The 20,452-nt window shown below is 35.5% G+C and overlaps 1 protein-coding gene and 1 pseudogene across 1 annotated transcript; one reads left to right on the forward strand and one right to left on the reverse strand.

Annotated features, from left to right (window-relative positions):
- Nucleotides 1-584: 584 nt before the first annotated feature.
- On the reverse strand, nt 585-2,931 carry LOC132638693 (peroxidase 3-like; annotated as a pseudogene).
- An 11,078-nt stretch (nt 2,932-14,009) lies between these two features.
- On the forward strand, nt 14,010-14,489 carry LOC132637896 (uncharacterized). The gene has a single exon (XM_060354913.1). It carries the CDS (start codon nt 14,010-14,012, stop codon nt 14,487-14,489), a length of 480 nt encoding a protein of 159 aa, XP_060210896.1.
- Nucleotides 14,490-20,452: the final 5,963 nt, after the last annotated feature.

Genomic DNA, 20,452 nt, shown 5'->3' on the forward strand with positions numbered 1-20,452 from the left:
TGAAAATACTAATATTTAAGTTTTTCCCAACAACATTCATTAAAAAATAGCTACTAAGTACATTTTTTAGTGAAAAAATATAATTTTTTTAATAGTGCATCTTCTTATTAAGTATTTTAATTTTTAAGTCATCAACGTGTACACACACAAGAGGAGAGAAAGACTTAACAAGACCAATGTCTGATGTCAACTTCCTCACTCTCTATGGTTTACATAATAAGCTATTTATCAAAGTAATTATGTCTGTATCGTCTTGGGAACAGTTATGCCTTTTCTTTTATAGTTATCTGTTATTCGAAATTCACTGATTCCATCAATCCAAATTTAATTTGTCCGATATGATTCTTAAAAGCGAACCACTTTCTATCAGTTCGTGCTAGGGATTTCTCCATGAGTCATCAATCATAAAGTATGTTTCGCGGTCAAAGTTTTAAATGTTAAGCTGATATTTAGTCCATTTTTTACTTCCTTCTCTTTTTCTTTCCTCACTTTTAACATACACAAATAGAAGGCAAGAGGCTATAAAGATAATACCCCAGCTGGGAAAGATACCCCCTATTTCAGTTTGATGCAACAAGCAGTCATTAGCTCCTCAATTTTATTCCAAAAAAACCCAACAATGATAGGGAATAGTACAAATGAACATTTATCATACATACATGTACCTCAAATGATTCACACAATAGACATAATTAATACAAAACACAAAATCATAGAAACTTAATTAGTACCAAAGGAAAGAGTCCTTTTAACTATTAATTCACAACTGCACATTGCTTTCTAATTTCACCATTAGAACCAGTCTTAACTTCAACTTTGCCCATTTTCTCCATGGCCTTAGCAAATTCAGCATAAAATTCTTTCAGTGAACCTTTTACTAGCTGATCGATAAATGACTTTGTTGTAGAACTTGTTAATAAGGCTGCATCTGATTGGAACAGGCCTCTCCTTTTGAGCAACAACTTGAAGTAACTGAGATCAAATGTCCTGAAACTACCGGGATCCATCTCAACTATTGTTGTGTTATCATTGAGAGATTTGCATTTTTTGGCCTTGAGATTGGCCGCGTATTCGCTGTCTAGAGATGGATCTTGTGTACCAAAAGTTCCAGTGAAATTGTATAGACGTGTTGAAAATGATGGGCAATGTGAAATTCCAATGGTGTGAGCACCTGAAAATAGTTGTCCTAATATTAAAATCTATAAATAAAGGGCTAGAGATTAATGAGTATGTATTAGTTTTATGTACGCAGCCATTGAATTTTATTTACTATAACAAGAAAAACATGAAATTATTTTAGCCACGTTAAATTACTTTATTTTTGTTCACTATAACAATATCAAGTCACTAAATTCTACTCAAAATAACGATAAAACTTATCCATCAAGATGATTTTAGTGTTGTTATAGTCTGTAAGGTTAAATCACAGTAATGTGACAAAAACATATAGTTTTGTGATTTTACCTATATAATGAGTAAAGTTTAGTTATTTACCATAACAAAAAATAATTTTGTGACTTTATTATTATCCAGTGACGTGAAATTAGCCATTATTTTGACTTACCAGACAATAGGACCAAGTCCTTTAGATCAAGACCCTTCTTGGCAAAAGAGGACTGGAGTCTAGTGAAGTTACTAGTTGGAGCTGGGATGTCTGCTAAAGCTTCTGAGGCATTTGATATTCTTCCATCTCTTCTACCAGTTGGCACATTTCAGAATGGACCTCCCTATATTATATCCGTGAAAAGGATTTGAGAAATATGAAATGGTCAACAAGTAGAGAATTTATTTATGTTCAATTAATTTTTTTTTTGTGCTTACAGTGACAACTACAGAGTCCCTAGCAACCAAAGCAACAATATCAGCACAAGAGACAACTCCAGGACATTCTGCTTCAACTATTTTCTTCACTCCATCAATAAATGAGAACCCTCTGAGTGTTTGATTTGGGATTGCTACTCTTTCGGTTTGATTTCCTGTACTCTTAGTGGAATTCAACAGCACAGAAGCATCACAACCCTGCCAAGATCCAATAAACATTATAATTAATCATAAGTATATTAAAAAATATAATGTGTCAAATGTGTTCTTGCACATGAAATTGTGCAAAAAATATGCCGAGACGAATACAAGATTTAAAGTTTGTGGGTTCCTACAACAAGCTCAAGTTGTGTACAATAATCAACGGGTTAAGAGTCAAATATTTATAGATACTTAGTGAATTTCAAGATCTAGGCATAAGCTACTGATTCCGTGAACCCACAAGTTGTGCTCTAGATTCGCCACTGATCCCAGTAATTTTTGTCTAAACCCTGTATTTGCCTTCAAAATTCTATTGAATTTGTACAAATTATAAATTTAGAAACCAATAACGTAAAAGAACTAGAATTCTGACATAAGCTTTAAATTCAAGCTTCGCCTCTAGATATAGCGTGTGTGTATGAGTTCTTTGTGTTCAACTTAACCAATTATTTTCTTCTCAATCCCGTGCACGTGTGTATCTATGTGTGCGCGGACGCGCAAAAGAAAATTAAAGTGCATACAAATGATAGATCACACTTATTTTTTAACCTATTAATTAACTCTAGATCGTGAATTCGTCTCGGAAAACATATATCCTTACCCTAACAAAGCAATCATGGAAATGCATTCTGAGTAAGGCAGCTGCAAGAGATGGAGCATTTGGAATGTGTTTTTGAACATAGTCTTGAATGAGCTTCTCTGCTTTTGGGCAGCTCTTGCTATAGAAATTGAGCTGTAATTGGCCATGGCTAGAACTTAATATTCCTAGAAAAATCAACATTAAAAAACCCAAATTGCTAAATGTAGCCATTTTGCAATGCTACTTAAATCTCAAAATTGATCACTTGCTTTTGTTTTGTTGTGTTTCTGTATCTCCACCAACAGCATCGGGGCAATTTATAGGCCACTTTAGTCTTAGATCTAACTAACATGTGTTAATTTTAATAATATCAATCTGTTTTAGTTTTTTTATAGCATTAGAAAAGCGATTAAAATATTGTCTGTGTCACTTATCGTACTTGTTTAAGTCAGATCATCTGTCATAATCACGTTGACTAGACCTTCCCAATTTTATTTTATTTTATTTTTGCAAATAAACGACTCCTGGTTGGATTTAACTTAAAGATACCCTATGCTAATTGTTCAAATTCAACAGTATTGGTCAGATTTCTAGCTAACGTACGTAATTGTAATAGGGGACTAACGTAGCTGGTGGCGTACATACACTGAATTTCAAGTAAACTTGCCGGGGAATAACAGCTGAAAACGACTGCTAATACCGAGTAGGCTAAGAAGTAAAAGGAGGAAACCGCCTGAAAAACTGCTTGAGATTTAGCAAAAGCGGCTCTGCAAGTCAGTTACTATTGAACAATGACAGAGGCAGGAACTCATATAAGAGGATTCAAAAAGAAAAAAAAAAAACTAGAATAGCATATCTGGAATTTTAACTTGTGAGCTAAAGCAAACTTTGAACCCCTTCACGCGGTACACTAATTCTTTTCCTTATGTCAAGGGAATCAATTGAACTTTCTATTTTTACCCTATTTGAACATGACTCCATTGACGGAGTCAAGATTTTTATTAAGAAGTTAAAATATAAAGAAATAAACACACGAAGAAATCAAGGAGGACGTTCAACATCTACTATATATACATAATTTTTTTTAACCTTGTATATACAGTGTAAGTTTTCGTTAAAGATGAACCGCCTTGCCCCTTACTGGTACCACTCCTGCATGGCTCTATACCTTTCTAAACAGCCGGGGCGGGGGGGGAGGGGGGAGAGGATCGGGAGATTAATTATTAATAGGTGAAATTGTAATTCTATTAGGGAAACAAATTTAGGCCATTTAGCTAACGGCGGGAATAATAACGAGACACTTTGGAAATGGTGGGTAAAGCTACTCCATATCAAATACATTTAAGAGTATATTTGACCCTTTGCTCTTTTCTTATTTTGTTTGGTTGTTGTTCGTTTTGTTTTCCTAGATGTATATACATCTATCTTTATAAACAATTATGGTGCATGTGGAGTACGAGTTCTTTTAACAACAGATACTAATTATGAAATATCTGCTGCCATACAAGTTAGGACAACTCAAATAATGATGCTTTTGAATATCCTTGCTTAATTAAAAGTTCGAGAGGGAAAAGATTCGATATCAAATGTATTCAGTGAGATCTGGTCTTAAAATTGATAGAACAGTGTGTACGGACCAAGCCGATAACAATTATTTGCAAGATGATAAAATAAATTGGGTTTAGTTTAATAATTAGTTGGAAAATGCCATACTTAATCAAGTTAGCTTCACCAGAAACCAGTACTTCGGCAAATTAATTGTACATTTTATTTATAAAGATGGTGTCTACCCTTTAATACTACTCTCTCGGTCCCATATTACTTGTCCGCTTTCCTATTTGCACGTCCTTTAAGAAATCATAAATAAAAGTGTATTTTTACTAAATTACCCCTATCTCTTCCAATAAATTGCACTCTAATCAATATTGATTACTTTAAAAAATAATTAATGCTAAGGTTAAAATAGGAAAATGTTAATTAATTCTATCTTGATTTTGAATGGACAAGTATTTTGGGATGGATATATTTAATAATGTGGACAACTAATATGAGACGAAGGGAGTAATTAGTTCTACACTTGATTATTCCACCTTAATAACCTTCCACCAGTACGGATATTGAGTGACTCCACCCTTCAATGTTAGGCAGATAAAAAGAAATCACGTTATGTTTTTAAAACTCGTGATGTATTAAATTGTAATTAAAATGAATTTTTACTTCTTCCCCGTCGACAGTTGGCGGACTGCTTGAGCTACTCCCATGAGCAAGAGTTGATTGCCGCATGCTGGCTGGGGACCGAGTAAGAACGATTGCTCGGGCGTCAAACAGCCAACTCAGAATTGGTATGGATAAAGGGAACCCAATTTTAAATTTTCATAATTATTTTTCAAAAAATCCTTTCCCGGACCCCGCGCATTGATGGGGTCCAACCCCATGTGATAGCAAAATTCCATGTGCTAATTTACTTGGCTGATTCTCTTTTCCTTGGAGCCAAAGTTTGGCAAGTTGTGGAGGACAATTAAATTTCTCCTGTAGCATAAACGTAACACTACCCATAATGATTCCATTCTTAGGAGCTAGAGATGTCCTATGTTGATTCACGTTCCAATGATATTGTTCATAGTAAGTCCTTCTTCAAATTTAATATGCTTCATAGAGTCACATGATAATGAAATTGCTATTTCATAATGATGATCGGAGGTGTAACGACCTTACGTCACTCCAACAGATTTAGGTGACGACTTTATATATGCACTACCACCTGATCAGCTGGTCAGATGATGATGATTAGGCCTATAGAGGCCAATATGATGATGATTATGCTCACAAAGGCCGATATGATATGATAGGATGCCCATAGAGGCTTGACAGGCGTTATATACGCATATATATGTATGATCAGGCGTTATATACGCATATATATGTATGATCAGGCGTTATATACTGATGTGCCGTGAAATTATGGCACATTCGATGTTCTTTGGCTATAATTTTTACTTGTTTTTTGAGCAAGTCTTGGTCTTTTTGATGTGTTTGTGACATGTTACAGATGTTTAACGTATTTCGGGAGCAAGTCGTGGAAATGGAGTAAAAAGATGTTCAAAGAAAGAAAAATAACTGAAGCCTGATTTATACGGAGGAACATACGGACCGTAGAATATTCACGGTCCGTAAAAGCTATCGTAGATGCTTAACAGTAAGGCCTCAGACTTGAAGAGGAAGTCCAGGCAGAAGTACGGACCGTATATTTTTTACGGTCCGTAACTCCCACCGTAGATCGGTTCCAGAGAAGTCTTAAAGAGCAGAGGATTTTACGGACAGTATAATGTTTACGGTCCGTAAAAGTGGATCGTACATCTGACAACTGGAGAAGATTTTACGGAAGACTGTCACTGATTCTACGGACCGTATAAATGTACAATCCGTACATTGGACCATCGAGGGCAATTTTGTCAATCCTATTTTGCACGACTTTGACTCTTATAAACGCTTAATTTAGGTTTCTTGTAAAGCACATTACTACAGAACTCAGTTTTATTTTCCTTAGCATTAGTTACTCATAGTTTTGGAAGTCTTTTGAGGATTACAAACAATTGCAATTAATTTCTCTTCAATCCCAAGCAATCAATTGTAAGCATTATGATTCCCATTATTTCTTATTGTTCTTCTTCCTCTTTGAGTAGCTAATTTCCCTTACTAGGGCTGTGAACCCAATTGATGGGTGTTTTGTGATTGAGTTTGTGATTGATATACACATAATGGATTGTTAGGGTTTATTTATTCTTCATTTATAATTAATGGTTGCAAAAATTGATTTAAGCCATAGACCTTGATTTATTTGGGAAAATAATTAGGGTTGGTAAGAATAAATAACAAGGACTCAAAGCTTTAAACTTTGTTTAATAAATTCACTTAGGAATAAGAAGAATTTATTTGGCATGATTAATCGTTTTTCATAGTTACTTTCTTATATTTGGGAAAATCATGGAAAAAGATAATCTTTATTTATTGGGAAATAGTAGAGATTCATATAGAGATTAAGTGCATTCATACAATGATCCATTAGGAGTATATCAAGATCAATACCCATGATCGTACACTCTATCTAACGGGGACACAACCTTAGTTTCTTTTACCATAAATTTCTACCAAAGCAAGTAGATAGCAATTAGTCATAGAAAAACTAACTTTTACCAAAATCATCGGATTAAGACATTAGACCTAAATTTAGCATCCTACGACTTTAGTAACCTTTTCAGACCATATTCCCTGTGGGATTCGACCCCAACCTTGTTGGGTTACTATATTTGACAACGTCCGCGTTATACCACTAATAGGTGTAATTTGAGCGTATCATATACGCATATATAGACAGTATTTATGCATGTCATTGGCATTCAGAGGCAGTTCAGATATACAGGTTGCATTCCTTTTATCCTACATACTTTCATGTCTTCTTTATGTTACTTTCATGCCTTACATACTCAGTACTTTGTTCGTACTGACGCCCTTTTCTCTTGGGGGACGCTGCGTTTCATGCCCGCAGGTTTAGGTAGACCGGTTGATGATCAGCCTCCGTAGGTTGCTGTTCAGCTGATATTGGAGTACTAACCTTGTCCTGGAGTTGCTGTTGTGTTTTGGTATGTTATATTTTTGTTGTATATACGGGTATGGCGGGGCCCTATCCCGACTTTGTTATGTCATGTACTCTATTAGAGGCTTGTAGACAATTATGGTACAGTTAGAAGACGTACGGCCCCCTCAGCCTATATTTCGTTATATAGTTGTCCATAATGGCCTTGTCGGCTTGTACAGTTTTGTCCAGCATAGTTATATACGCATGTTTTTTGGGCTCATTTCTTTTCAGTATATTTCTCTTATGATTTAGCGGGTTTCCATCTGACAACCCCAGTGGTCCACTTTGTTTATGATTATGATATGACAACATGATTAGTGGCACAATCAAAATTTTATATTTCTCGTTGTATTACCTGTGGGATTCGACCCAATCTAGTTGGGTTTTATATTTGATTCAACGACCGCTTTGCACCATTTAAGAGGTGTAATTTGGGCGTATCAGTTGACACAACAACATCTTACCATGCCAACCAGGTAAGAGATCTTTTTTATAGATATGTCGAAGGTGATTTCAGCATTGTGATAATGGGTAACACAAGTTACTCAAAGATTGCGGTGATCAGAGACGTTTGAGTCAAGACAAATGTCGGATGCACATTGGTTCTGAAGGACGTACACAGTGTACCTGATTTGCGGTTGAATTTGATCTCCGGAATAGCTTTGGACCTAGATGGATACGAGAACTATTTTGCAAACAAAAAATGGAGACTCACTGAGGGACCATTAGTGATTGCAAAGGGAGTTGCTCGTGGCATGTTGTACAGGACGAATGCAGAAATATGCCGAGGTGAATTGAATGCGGCTCAAGATGAGATTTTTGCAGATTTGTGGCCTAGAAGAATGGGTCATATGAGCGAGAAAGGATTTCAAATTCTTGCCAAGAAATCACTCATTTCTTTTTTCCAAAGGTACAACGATAAAATCTTGTGACTATTATTTATTTGGTAAACAACATAGAGTCCTGTTTCAAACATTGTTCGAAAGAAAAATTGAATATACTTTATTTGGTATGTTCAGATGTTTGTGGTTCAATTGAGATAGAATCGATGGGCGGTAACAAATATTTTGTTACTTTTATTGATGATGCTTTACGAAAATTGTGGGTTTATATCTTGAAAACCAAAGATGAGGTGTTTCAAGTTTTTTAGAAGTTTCATGCTCTAGTGGAAAGGGAGACAACGCGAAAGCTAAAACGTATCCGCAGTGACAATGGAGGTGAGTACACTTCAAGAGAATTTGAAAGGTACTGTTCAAGCCATGGGACCAGACATGAAAAAACAGTTTTTGGAATCCCACAACACAATGATGTAGTTGAGAAGATGAATTCCACCATTGTTGAGAAGGTGAGAAACATGCTCAGATTGGTTAAACTGCCTAAGTCATTTTGGGGTGAAGCAGTTCAGACAGCCTGTTACCTGATCAATCATATTCTGTCAGTTCCATTAGAGTTTGACATCCAAATAGAGTTTTAACCAAAAAGGAGATGTTCTACTCACATCTGAAGGTGTTCTGTTGCATAGCTTTTGCACATGTACCGAAGGATCAGAGAACAAAGATGGATAATAAATCTGTTCGCTGCATATTCATCAAATATGGAGATGAAGAGTTGGGGTACAAACCATGGGATCTTGTAACGAAGAAGGTTATCAGAAGCAGAGACATAGTCTTTCTAGAAAGTGAACTTAGAACTGGTGATGATCTGTCAGAGAAGGCAAAGAATAGTATAGTCCCTAACCTTGTTACCATTCCTTCTAACCATCCTAGAAGTGCAGAAAGTATGACTGACGAGGTTCCTGAACAGGGGGAGCAACCTGACGAGATTGCTGAGCAGGGGAGCAACTTTGTGATTATGTCGAGCAAGTTGAGTACCCTACTCAAGAAGAAGAAGAACAATCTCAACCTCAGAGGAGATCATAAAGGCAAAGGGTAGAGTCATCCAAGTACCCTTCCTCAGAGTATGTCCTCATTAGTGACAAAGGGGAGCCAGAAAGTCTGAAGAGGGTGCTGTCCCATCTATAAAAGAGATAGTGGATAAAAGCCATACAAGAAGAGATGAATTCTCTGCAGAAAAATGGCACGTACAAGCTGGTTGAACTTCTAAAGGGTAAAAGACCACTCAAATGCAAGTGGGTCTTTAAATTCAAGAAAGATGGAAATAGCAAGTTGGTTAGATACAAAGCTCAATTGGTGGTAAAAGGCTTCAAACCGAAGAAAGGTATTTATTTTGATGCAATTTTCTCATCTGTTGTCGAAATGACTTCTATTTGAACAATTTTGAGCTTAACAGCTAGCCTAGACCTTGAAGTGGAGCAGTTGGACATGAAAATTGCATTTCTTCACGGAGATTTGGAAGAGGAGATTTATATGGAGCATCCAGAAGGATTTGAAGTATCAGGAAAGAAACACATGGTGTGCAAATTGAATAAGAGTCTTTATGGGTTGAAGCAGGCACCAAGGCGGTGGTACAAGAAGTTTGACTCATTCATGAAAAGTCAAACTTACACAAAGACCTATTCTGATCCATATGTATACTTCAAAAGATTTTCTGACAACAACTTTATTATTTTGTTGTTGTATGTGGATGACATGTTAATTATAGGACAAGACAAGGAGCTAATTGTCAAGTTGAAGAGAGATTCGTCTAAGTCATTTGACATGAAAGATTTGGGCCCAGCTCAATAAATTCTAGGGATGAAGATTGTTCGAGAAGGAACAAGCAGAAAGTTATGGCTATCTCAAGAGAAGTACATTGAACGTGTACTAGAATGTTTCAACATGAAGAGTGCTAAGACCGTTAGCACGCTTCTTCCTGGTCATCTGAAGTTGAGTAAGCAGATGTGTCCTATAACAAAGAAGGAGAAAGAGGGCATGGACATAGTCCCTTATTCGTTAGCAGTCGGCAGCCTTATGTATGCAATGGTATACACTAGACTTGATAGTGCTCATGCAGTTGGTGTTGTTAGAAGGTTCCTTGAAAATCCTGGAAAAGAACACTGGAAGCCCTAAAGTGGATACTCAGGTACCTGAGAGGTACTACTGGAGACTGCTTGTCTTTCGGAGGATCTGATCCAATCTAGAGGGTTAAACAGATGCCGATACGGCAGGTGATCTTGATCACAAAAAATCCACTACTGGATATCTGTTTACTTTTTCAAGGGGAGCTATATCATGGCAGTCGAAGTTGCAAAAGTGTGTCGCACTCTCTGCAATTGAAGCCGAGTACATTGCCACTACTGAAGCCGGTAAGAAGATGATATGGCTGAAACAGTTCCTTCAAGAGCTTGGATTGCATCAGAAGGAGTATGTCGTCTATTGTGATATTAAAAGTGCAATAGAATTGAGCAAGAACTCCATGTACTATGCAAGAACAAAGCATATCGATGTGCTATATCATTGGATCTGGGAAAAGATAGAGGACGGATCTATGCAGGTCAAGAAGATCCCTACAATAGAGAACCCTTCGGATGTATTACCAAGAGACAAGTTCGAGCTATATAAGGGACTTGTCGGCATGCATTAGAACTAGAAGCTTGGTGTTACCTCCTTCAGGTGAATGGGACTGGAGGGGGAGATTGATGGGGTACAGCCCCATGTGATAGCAAAATTCCATATGCCAATTTACTTGGCTGATTCTCTTTTCCTTGGAGCCAAAGTTTGGTAAGTTGTGGAGGAGAATTAAATTTCTCCTTAGCATACTTGGTGACCAAGTCTATTTTGTCCTATAAAAGGAGATGCAATTCTTCATTCTCAAATACACCAAACAAAGAGAGAAAGAAGAGTGAGGCATTCACAGATAGAGAAATAGTCTGTGAGGAAAAATAAAGAGGGCGAGCGATATTATAGTGAGGTGGGAAATCTTAAAAGAGGATTATTTATTTTGAGTGTGCAGTGGTCTTTGGAGTATTTTACTCAGGCCTACAAAGTGTAAAATCCTTGCTATAGTGATATTAATTGCTCCTCTCGGCCCGTGGTTTTTTCCCTTTTGGATTTCTACGTACAAATCTTGGTGTCATTATCGCTCTTTTATTCTTGTTGATTACCGTATCTCCGTACTATATTATTAGTCCACTGTAAATACCGTGAGTTATTGTTTCTGTGACGGGTTTATTCCCAACAAGCATAGCGGGAGCTTAGTGCACCAGGCTGCCCTTTTTTATTTTGCAAATAAATGTTATATTTTTATTAAAAAAAATTACTTACAATCAGTGACGGATCCAGGATTATCATTCAGGGGGTTCGAAAAAAAACAACAAAAGATAAATATTAAAAAAAATAATGTTGCTAATGGGGATTGAACCTGGGACACTAGAGACAATTTTGAACACTCTAGACCACTTGAGCTAACCTTTTGCAATTACTTATGGTGTTCAACAATTAATATATACAAATAAATACAGAAAACTTACCCTATATAAATACTATAATTTTTTGCCGTGAACACCCTCCCACCCACGTCGATCCGCCCCTGCTTACGATCCTTAAGAGTCATTTGTGACAACGACTTGGCGATTCAAGAGATTCTTCAATTCTGACCAAATATTGCATTGTGTTACGTTATCGATGTAGGAATCGACATATCCTAATCTTATTTTTATGTCCAAGAAAATAACAAGGTTATTACATGTTCAAATGCAAAGTCCTTACATTTTGCTGAATTTTATTGTTTAAGATCTCATTATTCCAGCTGTTTCAACATTCGAGTACGTAAAACAAACAATTATTCTCAGGCCTCCGATTCCTGCTCCTAAAATTATCTTATCTTACCTTAATTTTAGCTAATTAAGAACATGTTAGGTCGTCCGAGATATTTATGTACATATATTTAGCAACGTAAGTTATACATTTTCGTTTTAACAATTTTCTCCGTCGTAGGTATATATGAACAGAACATGTGTGTGTATGTGTACATTTGGCAGGAAAAAGTCATAAATTAAACAGCCTTGGCTTGTAAGAAAAAGGGAATATAGCCTCTTCGATTAGGTGACTGCTTGCTAACAAATCACAATTATTGCTGAGAGACTCATAATAATTGGATCATTATAATATATGATAAAAAAAAATGAGATAAGGGAAGTCACATGCTTATCTTCTGAACAATTGTCTCTACTGAGGCAGTATTAAATCATCTGAGCACTTTTATTCTTTGAATTTAAGTTATATATAGTAATATTGTGAAAAAATTATACCATTATTGTTGTTTGACCTATTATAGCAAGTATTTATCATGTAATCTAGGTTACTAAAAAAATATAATGTGTACATATATGAACAAATATTTGATTTTGTTATAAACTAGAAATTAAATATACCTAAAGTTAACATTCTCGCGTAACGTTACGTTAAGACCTTTTATGAATAAATTCAGAAGGCATACTCTTCGACCAATTCTATTTTTGTTCTTCTAGCCAAACATGCACACTATTAGTTAAACTTTGATATATCTCCTTTATAAAATTTGTTTGCTTCAACAGAGGATGTCGGAAGCAGTACCCTTTTTAATCAATCTTATTATATCAATTGCAAGGGGGGAGCTAGAGGGATGCAAGGGGCACGTGCGTTGCACGTGTATCTCAAATGACTTAGTACAAGATTTTGCATTACCACATAAAATTATTGAAACATGTTATCGAGTAACAAAAGACATATTAATAAAGTAAAAAATTCATGAATTTGATACTTTATTAGCAACTTGATAGTTGAGCTCAAGATAAGCAAATATGACATCTGACCGATAATAAAAAAATAAATTTCAATGCTCATACCTGTGACATCACTGTAATCATTACAACACTCATGGTCATATACAATTCAAAAGGAATAAAAACAAAAATGAATTGAAACTGAAAATTGTGTCGAAACTAATAAACATTCTATAATGTAGACCATAAATAAATATATGTACAAGCAACATAGTGAAATATAATCTGACGTCTAAACTGAAACATTGCATATTGCAACAGAGTCACTCCAAATTTTAATAGGTAGATTTGTAAATCAACTCTCATTTGGAGTTAAAGAAAATAAAGGATCAAATCTTTCTTTAAGACAATCCAAAAAGAAAATGTTTCTTACGACTCATGCTTATGGACAGAAACGCAAACTGGTTCATTTAGTGTTGGTACTGCCTGGGACAAGATGCGACAAAGAAGACCAAAAAATGACATTTTAGACAATCTTTGGCATAAAAATATTCCTTTCAACATGTCTTTTCTCACTTGGAGAGCCATTCAAGACAGACTATCCATTGATAGCAAAGTTGCTAGTCTTGGAATTTCAATAGAGCCTGGGTGCTACTGTTGTGAGGGGGGTATCGCTTGCAATACTCGTGAAAACATTGATCACTTGTTTGCCTATGGAGACCTCGCAAAGAAAATTTGGAGCTTCTTTGCGGGCCCATTGGGTATCAATTACAGGAACATTTCCTTCAAGCTTATTCTTTTGGACTGGTGGAACCTTAAGACCTCTAATCCTATAGCTGCTTTTGTATCGAAGATCATCCCTCCTATCATTTGTTGGGAGATTTGGAAATCCAGATGCAGCAGTAAGCATGAGGCAATTAAGCCTACTATATATGTCACAAAATCTAACATACTTTTTTCTACTCTGCCGATCACAAAGAATAAATTCACAAAGGCAAGGATTGGAAATTCATGGAGTAGCTTATGTAGAGCCATGGAGAATGCAATCAACCAAAAATCAACAATCAGTCTTAGATGGATAAAACCTCCCTCCATGATGGCAAAACTGAACAGTGACGGAAGCAGCAAGGATGGGCAGTGGAGGAGGGGCACTCATAAGGGACAACCAAGGAAACTTCATTTTTGCCTATAACTTTAATCTGGGGCAGGGTACTAGCAACATGGCTGAAGCTTCAGCTTTATTAGATGGCCTGAAATGGTGGGCAAACAATGGAATCAATTTAGTATGGGGAGAGAATGATTCCCTTCTACTCGTTAAATGCATTAAAAGAGAGTGGAAATCACTATGGAAGATTGCAAAAGAGATTCAGCAAATTCAGAATCTAGTTGAGGAAAATGGATTCAACATCAGCCACTGTTTTAGAGAAGCCAACAAACCTGCAGATAAGTTAGCTTCCTTCAGTCACAGTACTAATGGAATCCAAGTCTTCAACTCCTTCTCTGTGGTTCCCAGATCAGTTAGAGAGCTAATCAACTTGGACAAATGGAACCTGCCTAGTTTCAGAATCAGACCTGTCAAACCATCCCTACGTGTGTATGATCCACCTTGATAGGATTGTTCATTATAGACATCTGATAGAGTTATAAGGCATCGATGGCTAATTTTTTGGTGTTAACTATAGTAGCTGACTTTCTCTAACCTACTCAGCATAGATCATGTATCAAGTTTGGAATGCCAAACTCAAAGCTGTAAATTTTGCCCATCAATGATCAAAGATGACAGTTCAATTGAAAAAAAAAAGAACCCGATAGCCACTTCTTTTACACGAATAACATTTCTTTTTCTTCTACACAAATAACATTTCTTTCTAATCAGCTACTTATTATAGAAGACTCAGGCACACTTCCCTATACTTCTCCTACGTGACATCAAAATACTCTTTCAGCCGATTCGAAAGCAGCAATAGATGAGATTGAATCAGACAGAAGGTTCACTCCTCACCCTGGGGGATTGGGGAGTCGAGACTTCCTTGCTCTTAGGCCCACTGTAAGGCCAATAAGATCAGGAATAAGGAGATTGGATTCTTCCTTTTATCCGGGCTGACTCTAATCGTGATTTTGACTCTATTATGATACCTCCCTCTGTCGCAATAGAAATCGAGAATGGAGGTGACTTCGCTACACTTGTTTATAGTTGGAAATTCCAACTCGAAGGCCCTAGTACTACTGACTTTGCACCAGAAACAATTGAAGCCTTTTTTCGGCATCCCTTCTCAGACGTCTTATTCCTCGCCTTAGTAATGTGCAATTAGCTACTTGGCACCTTCCCTTATTCTCCTTCCTTTCCTTTTAGATCTGAGGTAGTACTAATTAATGCTTGAATTGCTCCAATTAGAAATAGGGCTACTCTTGGGTACGAAAGAAGGATATTCCGAGTCTGGGCACATCCCTTTGATAGATTTGTTTAGCTTCCTTTACTATTCCTTTTACTCCATAGGGCCTTCTCATCAGTTGCAGGGTTTGGTGGCCCGAAATTGACTTGGCTTCGCCAAAAGGCCTCATCTCTAAAAGCCCGGCTTGTGAGGCGTCCCTCTCGCAGTAGGGTTCCAACCCTCGCCTCGCTCTTGTGACATGCTATGTTTCCCCTCTCTATTCCCAAGTAAAGGGTGAGTCCCATGTGTCAGTTTGTGGATCGCGGTCTCACACACTAATCCCTACAGGCGCCCATAGTAGGCCGGCCGCCCTACCTAAACCAATCATCATATCGGTCCCTAGGCCACATTGCTGGAAAGGCTCGGCTTCAAAATCGTACGTGGAGCTTCCGCCTCATACGACTCCTCTAGGGATGGAGGTAGGCCCAACCCAGGCTTGTGCGGTTAAGGTTGTTGTACACGAACGATCTCCTTCAAACACTCCATTTATCCTGTTCGTTGCAAATGAAATGAACAATCACCAAAAGTCACCCAAACTAATACAATAGTTTAAAGCATATGGCAGTTTTTGATAAGGGGCAAGCCCTCTAAACATCCTTATATACTATCAGAAAGAGCATACTTCACCTCAATTAAGTATTATTATTTATTATAGTGACCCTTAATTTTCCATATTCATCCATTACTTGACAAATTAAATTATAGGCTTTAAATAGTAGATTAAGTTATTACGATGTGTTTTTTGCTAAAACTGTTGCCATCTGGGATTTCCTTTGAAAAAGCAAACCGACAGCTTCAATTTTCATTTAATATGGAGAGTTATTGGTTTTAAATATAGTGAATGGATGGAAAGAATAAAAGAGAAAAAAACAAAACAAATGAATCAAATGACTTTTGGACTCCATCTAAAACGTACAAAGTTATTACATGAAATAACTTCATTGGAGATATTATTTACTCTTATTTAACATTTAATAGGATGCTAATTTTGTTTAATTAGATATTAATTTAGTGTAGGGGTAAAATGGTAAACTAACTTTGAAGGTAGGAGCTTCCCACTTTTAGTATAATAGAGTATGATTTAATTTAGTGTAGGGATAAAATGGTAAACTAACTTTGAGGGTAGGAGCTTCTCACTTTTAGTATAATATGATTTAATTTAGTGTAGGGGTAAAATGGTAAACTAACTTTGAAGGTAGGAGCTTCCACTTTTAGTATAATATGATATATAAATTGTTGAATCTCCTTGGCATAGGAATTTTTTTGAATTCTCTTACTTGAGTTCCTGGCTCCGCCGCTAATAATTGCACTTTGCCATAATTATCTTCTCAAGGTTGATTGCTTAATTTCTGGAGAAATATTCAAGCATTACTATTTGTTTTTATCATCAAGTATTCAGTGAGATAAGGTATTTTGTTAATTGCTTTGATCAACAACAATTAGGTATTTGTTTACCCCTAAATCGGTACAGACACATGAATCAATATGACCAAAATATGAGATAATTAGCAATAGAAATTAGTATAAACAAAATATAATTGAAAATAAGGAGTTAGAATGGCATGGGTCTTGGAGAAGCTTTGAGCTAGATTTCCCGGGCAAGCTAGAAGTTGAAACCTTGGTAAGCCAATTGAAACCATTAGAGACTAAAAATAAGTATGAAGTGTTTTCTGTATATATTTTCAGATGATGTTACAATGAAATGAGGATCCCTGTTTATATTTGAACTAAGGGATACACGTTCCATGAAATGTGACCCTATTAATATTGCAAATCTATATTGTGGCAATGATGAGCAATAAAGGTGATGATAAGGCTCATTAATTCTCCGTGGAAGGTTCAAGGTCTCTAGGTTATGGTTGACCGTTGGTCTTTGTAAAAACCTCTTCAATTCTGTGTCCTCTAGAACAAAAAACTTTACGGTGCCTCCAAAATAGCGTGAATACCTCCGGGGGGCTCCTTACGCTGACTCAGATTTGACTCATCCTTATTGTCACGTGTTACTATAGCATTTGTCCAGTTGTAGCCTACAAATTTTCTCCAATACAGTATCATAATATAATGATAAATTAAAATCGAAGTCAAGCATATATAGTTAAGAGAAAATACGTTTTTGATATAAAAATTCGAACATGAAAGTACTTACTACCTAATCAAAAAGATTACCAGAAACCACCAACTTCTATAGCTTAATTGCATGACGTTATCTTTTACCAGAAAAATTAATTTGTTTTAGTATTTGTTGAGAAGAGAAAAAAGTCATTGACTTTTGGTCTTGGTCTAGCTCTTTGTTAATTAACTACGATTTCATGCAACAAACAAAATCTTTTAACTGCTACTGTTCAATCAAAAGAGGCCATGCCTTTCTAGTACTAAAAAATTCTTATAAGAATAATATTCACCCAAAAATTAACCAGGACGTTATACCTAATGACCTTAGATGTGGGTGGTCTAGAACTTTTGATGCCGCTCCTCTGTATAAACATTCAAGCTCAAAAGTCAAAATTTTGCTCATGGAGCAAAACTTGTTAAATTTAAAATTTTGCTCATTGGGGCAAACGGGTCAAAAGTTAAAAGACCAGCCACGTCCCTCGAAGGTCATTCTTGTAAATAACCACTAATTGACTGCACTATCCTCCAAATGTTATTGATGGAATTGGAAACCTCCAAGGGTTGCTTTCAATGGCGGATCTAGAGGCTGATATGCGGATTTATGGATTTACGAAAATCAATAGCTTTTGCTCAAATCATGTATATATTTAGAAATTTGCTAAATATATATTAATATTTAACTGTGAACCAAATTATTAGTGTCATAATAACTTAAGGTCTCTATAAGAACCCATAAACGTTAAATTTTAGATTTACAACTGTTTGCTTTTGGGCTTGAAATGGGGGTGACATAGTTAGCCCATGAAAACATAACCCCAACCGCTATTCAGTCCATTCTGATCTGCTATTCAACCCATCTAAAATCAGGGGCTCTGGGATATATGTAGCTTAAATTGACCCAAAAGAAATCTTATCAAAATATTTTAAAATACCTTTTTTTGTTTGATTTATGTCTTATTTTACTATATATAAGAGGGAATGAGTGTTTTTTGTAGTCCTCACAGGGTTATATTTGTCATTTACCATATTTCAAAATAGAAATTTATCAAGTTTCAATATTTCAATGCTTACACGTGGTTGCAACAATTACGTATTCCAACTTTTTGCCCTCATTTATTTCTTAATACCACTCCTACTTGGACCCTCCTAATTGGTGACTTGTTTGACTTTTTGTGATTTTTGTTGAACTTTATTTGGTTATTGTTATGTTATTTGTCCTTATTAGAGTAAAATTGCAGAATCTTTGCAACTGTTATAAAGTATATGGGTATATGTATTTCCATTCTATATTGTAAGTATATATGAATATATGTATTTCCATCTTATATTACACGAAATGCAAGAAATTTTCTCCTATAAATAGGAGAGTGATTTCTTGTATTAAGGACACACCAAAAACAAGAAGTGAAATATAAAGTTTCTCCCCTTTCACTAAAGCTTTTCTTCTTTGCAATTATTTAGTTTTATAACACATTATCAGCACGGAGGCTTCTACCGGGTTCTAAGTGTCCAAACAAAGGGACACATGTTTCTAATAAATCAGTTGATAATAAGGTATGCACACCGTGAACAATTCAGTTTGGAGCTTCTAAGTTCTAAACAGAAGCTATTCAATCTTTCTATAATTTTTTTTCTTTCATTTTTTATCCTTTATTCCCCAAGTGATCTTTCATGGTTGGATTTGTAAGAGGTCCACCATTGTGCTTCAAATTTACTTATCTATTACACTGATTTTGCATTTTATAATAGGGATAAGGCATCATTACCCCCCCCCCCCCCCTCACCTAGCAGCGTTTTTGCTACGACACACCTTACCTAATTTTTTGTCCTATTTCCCTCCTAAACTATTTAAAACCGCAATATTTTACCCCCCAAACGCTGATGCCCACTCTCATATGGGAGAGTGACATACACTCTCCTTGCCACATGTGCATTGTTTTTTTAAATTCAGCTTACGTGTCAATTTTTAAGAATAAAAAATAAAAACTGATTTTTCTTTTAAAAATTTTATTTTTAAAACCCGTTATTTTTTTTTAAAAAAACTGAAAACGCGAATTAAAAAACTGATTTTTTTTTAAAAATTAATTTTTAAAACCCGTTTTTTTTTTTTAAAAAAACTGAAAACGCGAATTAAAAAACTGAATTTTCTCTAAAAAAATAAATTTAAAACCCTTTTTAAAAAAAAAAAAATTTGAAAATTTGATTTTTTTTAAAACCCATATTTTTTTTAACAAACAAAAACTGAAAACATGATTTTTTTTTTAAATATGGAAAAATGGATTTGTTAAAAATATGGAAAGCTTGATTATTTTTTTTAAAATGTCTTAAAAGATCTTGATTTTCATGATTTCATTTTCTTAGGACACTTTTATTTTTCAAATAAAATCTGGAAAAAGTGTTTTTCTTGTCAAAATTTGAAAAAAAACTGATTTTTTATAAAATTTTGAAATAAATATTTTTTTTTAAATGTGGAAAACTAGATTTATATTCATATTTTAAGAAAATACAGATTTTTAAGAAAAAAATTAAGTTTTCCCGTTTTTTATGTTTCTCACTCTCTCAAGGAGAGTGAAACACATTCACCTTGCCACGTCAGCGTTTAGGGGGTAAAATATTACGGTTTTAAATAGTTTAAGGGGGGTGATAAGACCAAAAATTAGGTAAGATGTGTCGTAGCAAAAACACTACTAGGTGAGGGGGGTAATGATGCCTTATCCCTTTTATAATACTGAAGCTCCATTCTATGAAAGAGACCATTCAATGGTATGATACTTTTCATGATTGACCTTGTTAATATCATCAAAAGGTGCTTACAAAATTGATATACGCCTGGTCCACTCTATATGACCTTTGCAATTGTTCTTACTTGGACAAGTATATCTCGATCTGTGAGTGAAAAATTCGCTCTTCATATTTGTAGATTAAAACTGGATTTTCGGTCCTTAGCTTATACATGTTGCTCATGATTAATTTTTAGTTTACATCAACATTATGTATAACTAATTTCTCTAAAGCCAAAGAATTGTAGG

Source organism: Lycium barbarum, chromosome 4 (assembly GCF_019175385.1).
Source record: "Lycium barbarum isolate Lr01 chromosome 4, ASM1917538v2, whole genome shotgun sequence".
Classification (NCBI taxonomy): domain Eukaryota; kingdom Viridiplantae; phylum Streptophyta; class Magnoliopsida; order Solanales; family Solanaceae; genus Lycium; species Lycium barbarum.

What these genes read in the sequence shown, in the direction of transcription:
- LOC132637896 (XM_060354913.1), top strand. Translation starts at nt 14,010, where the DNA reads ATGGGCAGTGGAGGAGGGGCACTCATAAGGGACAACCAAGGAAACTTC.